Below are 4977 nucleotides of genomic sequence, written 5' to 3' on the forward strand. Positions count from 1 at the left end.
GTCATAATCTTAGTGGGTTGGCCACAAACTTATTGGATTGTGACAAATAGATGCTTCAAATAGAACTAGGTTTTTGTCAAATGGTTTTTTCGAAAAAATAGATAAATACTCCATAAAAGAATTTGGTACCCTCTATTAACAACCTTTTAGCGGTTTATTTTAAATCAACACAACAACAAAATCCCGAGCTCAAATTCAGTGATCTAGTGACACCAGAGTCTTCAACATATCATCATATGGCTGGTGGTAGACAATATTCATCTTCTTCAACGAACCCTAATTTCACCAGATCTCAATTCCTCCTAATCATCATCACACTCACTTGTTTCTTCCTCATTTTCCACATCTTCACCACTTCACCTCCTACTAAATCCATCTCCTACTCGCACACTTCAATCCCAAACCAACCGTTTCTAAACCCTAACGTTCAATACTCGTTCGTCAATTCACTCCAACAGTTTTTGAATAAACCTAGAATTCCGAGATCACGTGACGATACTGTCGGTGATCCGGTTAGTGATGATGAGCAATGGGAAGTTAGGAAACTAGATGATTTGATTTGGAGAACGGAAACTGCTAGGGTTTATAGTGATGAAAGTAAGTTGTTGCCTGTTAGGGTTTATGTCTATGAGATGCCGGTTAAGTTTACTTATGACATGCTTTCACTGTATCTAAATACGTATAGAGAGACGGTTAACCTTACTTCTAATGGTAGTCCAGTTCACCGGCTTATTGAACAGGTACTTTGAATTTAACTTATTATTTTTAGTTGAGATTGAATGGCATTGTGCTATGAAAGTCGTTATCTGATTACTGCTTATTTGGTTAGTTTTTAGTGTTCAGGTATAGTGAATATGATTATTGTTAGTATTGGATAACTTGAGGTTAGGAGTAGCTGCAAAGAAGCTGATTATATGTTGATTATTTAGTGGCATGATTAGATGTAATTCGTTATATAACTGAGTTTGCCAGTCTCTGAACCAATGGCCTGAAATGCATATGAAAGTTTATCATCTGCATGCTGTTTTGTTACAGACCTGATTCGGTTGTATAAAATGGAACGTGGAACAACAGCTGACTTGTCTTAACTAGTCATTTACTCTGTGTTCCTGTGCAGCACTCTGTTGACTACTGGCTGTGGGCGGATTTAATTGCTCCAGAGTCAGAAAGGAAAGTGAAAAGTGTTGTACGAGTCCATAATCAGGAGGATGCTGATCTCTTTTATGTTCCTTTTTTCACAACAATTAGTTACTTCTTATTGGAGAAACAGCAATGCAAAACGCTTTACAGGGTGTGAGTGGATACTAATGTAACTTTTACTTATTTGAAAAATATCTTGTGCGCATCCATAACATGTAATAAGAAAGTTGTATCTACACTTATGTATACACAAGTTGTGAATTTTAATTGATCTATTAGAATTGATGTGTTACACACACACATAACTGGAATACAACTACATTAAATTGGGCAGGAAAATCAGGAATAGAAAGACCTTTACCTGATTAAAGTATATGTTGTTTTGGGTTCTTTCTTTGATGAACCTCCATCTATAGTGACCTCATTCTTTAAATTATTTATTTATTAGTTTATTTATTTTTGTGTGATTTCAGGAAGCATTGAAGTGGGTTACTGAGCAGCCTGCATGGAAGCGGTCCGAGGGAAGAGATCACATATTTCCAATTCATCATCCGTGGTCTTTTAAGTCTGTTCGCAAATTTTTCAAAAATGCAATATGGTTGTTACCAGATATGGACTCCACAGGGAACTGGTATCTGTTATTTCTTGATATCATACATGGATTTGTTTTCTAATTTATTCTATTATCTTTAATACAACTATATATACAATTTTAGGTACAAGCCTGGCCAAGTTTCACTAGAAAAAGATTTGATACTTCCTTATGTTCCTAATCTTGATTTATGTGATGCCAAATGCTTATCAGAAAGTGCTTCAAGGAGAACCACACTGCTATACTTTCGAGGGAGGCTAAAGAGAAACGCTGTATGATTATTTACCAAGCCTCTATACCTGATTATGTCCAAATCTGTTTAAAAGGGTCTTATTCTTGTTCTTTTTGCTAGCGTGTCTCATATTTGGGCTGTATATGTGCTAAGCTGGGCTTAGTAGTTAGTATACAATCTAAGCCTTTTAGAAGTTGGCAATTTCGACCGATTTTTTGGGTTGCATACATGTCGAAGTAGGCTATGTGTTTGTATCTGAAAGGCGCTTAATGGGTGTAACGGGTCAAATGGGTCACAAACAGCAATTCCTTAACGAAGGAGTACTACAAATCATGAACTAAACCACTGTTCTTCATCTTTGATCCAAGTCACTTTATTTACCATACATTGAAAAAATAGCTATACATAGGCATTAGATACTTGGAAAGAAATCATGTTCTTTTATGCTTGTGTATCTAGATCTATCTGTAAATGTGGTCGTTACTTATATTCTACTGTCAGGGAGGAAAAATACGTTCTAAACTTGGGTCAGCAATTGGTGATGCTGATGATGTCATCATTGAAGAGGGGAGTATTGGAGAGGCAGGAAAAATAGCCGCACAAAGTGGCATGCCCAAGTATGTTTTTGTCCCTGGCTCATTTATTTTCACATGGGCAGTGATTTTATACATTTTTGAGCTGGTTGTTATTTAATAAACAGATCTGTGTTTTGCCTGAGTCCAGCTGGTGATACACCATCATCTGCTAGATTGTTTGATGCCATTGTTAGTGGTTGCATACCTGTTATAGTTAGTGATGAACTTGAGCTTCCTTTTGAAGGAATACTTGATTATCGTAAGGTAAAGTGCCAATACTTTTACCCATCTTTCAAGATGGGTCAAACCGTTAAGTTGTTACAGTATTAAACATTTGAGTCCTTTTTTTTTTTTTTTTTTTTTTTTTTTTTTTTTTTTTTTGCTGTACATTACTCTGGTAATGCTAACTGATGCTTATATCATAATCATCTGGTGCAGATCTCTATATTTGTTTCTTCAAGTGATGCTGTGCAGCCAGGTTGGCTTTTTTCATACCTGAGAAGTATCAAACCTAGTCAGATAAAAGAAATGCAAGATAACTTAGCCAAGGTTTGTGACTCTAAATTATAATAACTATAAAAGCATGCTACAAATTTTCAAGTTGTGAAATGTGCGGAGTATAATACTCTCAAGTTCCATTACAATATTTCAAATTGAGTGAGTAAATAATCAAATACCTCAGATAAATGTGGAAGTTGTGATGTCATACATCTTTCGTAAGCTAAAAAACCTTCTTTTTTTCTAGCATAAACGGCCCATTTTGTACGTGAAAGTTGTCTCTGTTGCTGAACTATCTATTGTTGATTAAGCCCCTTTCATCATGACTTCTTTTATATATACTAGTGTGCTAGCTATCCCTTGTGCATGTGAGGTGTTGGCAGTGATCAGGATTCAGGACAGTTGCCTCACTAATTTCCAACAGTAACCCAGTCCATATATGCACTGACCTATTTGCCATTGTCAATTGAATCTCAGTTAAATCCTTACATCATACTATAGTTACTAATGTTTGACAACATGCTGCTTTAGCCTGTTATTATGATAACAAAATTTATGGCATAATTCTCATGTTCTTGAATTTTGATGATGATATTTGTTTGTGTGACAGTACGTGAAGCATTTCTTGTATTCCCATCCTGCTCAACCGTTGGGGCCAGAAGACTTGGTTTGGAGAATGGTATGCTATTCTATCTTAATGATACTAGCCTGCCCTTTTATTTTGACCCGTTTACTTGTGAAAAGGTCGACTTGGTTTAAAGTCTGTTGCTAATACATGCATCCTCATTATTGTTTTCTATATATTAAGATATCTATTTTAGAATTATGTTTCTGTAATGACAGTAAATGCATGTATTAGCTACAAAAGATGGATAACGTGTGTTTGCAAGTCAACCCAACTCAACATGTTTTGACATGTTTGAGAGTCTGCCCTTCACTTCCTTTCACTCATCGCCTGCCAATCTGATGAGTTGTTTGTTGGTGTGTTAACAGATGGCTGGTAAACTAGTGAACATCAAGCTTCACATACGGAGGTCACAACGTGTAGTAAAAGAGTCAAGAAGTATCTGCATGTGTGACTGCAGACGTCCCAATGTTACTAGCCCACTGCCTCAATGATGGGGTTCTCTTGTAATTTTTCCCATTGTTGTTCCCATTTCTAAAAAAAATAAAATTAATAAAAAGAAAAGTTTCCTCCCCTAATATAAGTATCTTATATTTTACGTGTAGAAAATGTGCATGTAGTAAAAGATGGTTTGTCTTAAATATATAATTACAGATAAGAGTTATGAGGTATCAAGAATCCTAGAAATGGTGATGATGTATGTGTGGGGGAATCATTTAATGTAGCAAAGGGGAGGTTGTGACTTGTGAAGAAGCATCATGACTTCATGAGGGACGTGCAACCCACATTGCTCATATGCATTCCATGATTGAAACCATTTTCATGTTTCATTTTCATTTAATTAATTATTAATTATATTTATTATTATTTTATTTTATTATTTATTATAGTATTCTAACGTGAGTATGATTTAACACGATCTATATTCCATTAATATATTGTCATGATCCGTCCACATGATCTGATATTTTTATTTTTTTATTTTTTTTTTTTAAGTTATTTTGTCAATTAATAGTACAACGCAAAAATTGATATTTTTAGATGGGATACACAAATTAATTCTTTAACCCTCACAAGATGATCTATATTATTCACTATATGTATGTATTTTACACGAGTTATTAGTTTCAAAATTTATCAGCATCAAATCATATGATGGTTAGAAAAAAGATAAGAAATAAACTCGATGAGGCTACATATATTTGGTTACAAATACTCGACCATCTTAGATAAATTGGATGTGTCAACAAGTTCACTCATTTACACAAATTAATTATAAGTTCCATAAGTATACTTTGTTATTGCAATGTGTGTT

General features: G+C 34.7%; 1 protein-coding gene across 1 annotated transcript; it reads left to right on the forward strand.

Moving 5' to 3' along the window:
* Positions 1–236: 236 nt before the first annotated feature.
* On the forward strand, positions 237–4442 carry LOC139869032 (probable arabinosyltransferase ARAD1). Its single transcript, XM_071857364.1, has 9 exons — positions 237–740; positions 1118–1291; positions 1614–1771; positions 1857–2004; positions 2466–2581; positions 2665–2803; positions 2978–3088; positions 3648–3716; positions 4031–4442. The coding sequence occupies exons 1-9, from the start codon at positions 237–239 to the stop codon at positions 4154–4156; spliced, it is 1545 nt and encodes a 514-aa protein (XP_071713465.1). The 3' UTR covers positions 4157–4442.
* The last annotated feature ends 535 nt before the right edge of the window (positions 4443–4977 follow it).

The sequence above is a fragment of the Rutidosis leptorrhynchoides genome, chromosome 9 (assembly GCF_046630445.1).
Source record: "Rutidosis leptorrhynchoides isolate AG116_Rl617_1_P2 chromosome 9, CSIRO_AGI_Rlap_v1, whole genome shotgun sequence".
Classification (NCBI taxonomy): domain Eukaryota; kingdom Viridiplantae; phylum Streptophyta; class Magnoliopsida; order Asterales; family Asteraceae; genus Rutidosis; species Rutidosis leptorrhynchoides.

What these genes read in the sequence shown, in the direction of transcription:
- LOC139869032 (XM_071857364.1), top strand. Translation starts at nt 237, where the DNA reads ATGGCTGGTGGTAGACAATATTCATCTTCTTCAACGAACCCTAATTTC. An exon ending in GCACAAAGTGGCATGCCCAA is followed by an intron (nt 2,582 to 2,664) that starts GTATGTTTTTGT and finishes TTTAATAAACAG; the next exon opens with ATCTGTGTTTTGCCTGAGTC. An exon ending in GAATACTTGATTATCGTAAG is followed by an intron (nt 2,804 to 2,977) that starts GTAAAGTGCCAA and finishes CATCTGGTGCAG; the next exon opens with ATCTCTATATTTGTTTCTTC.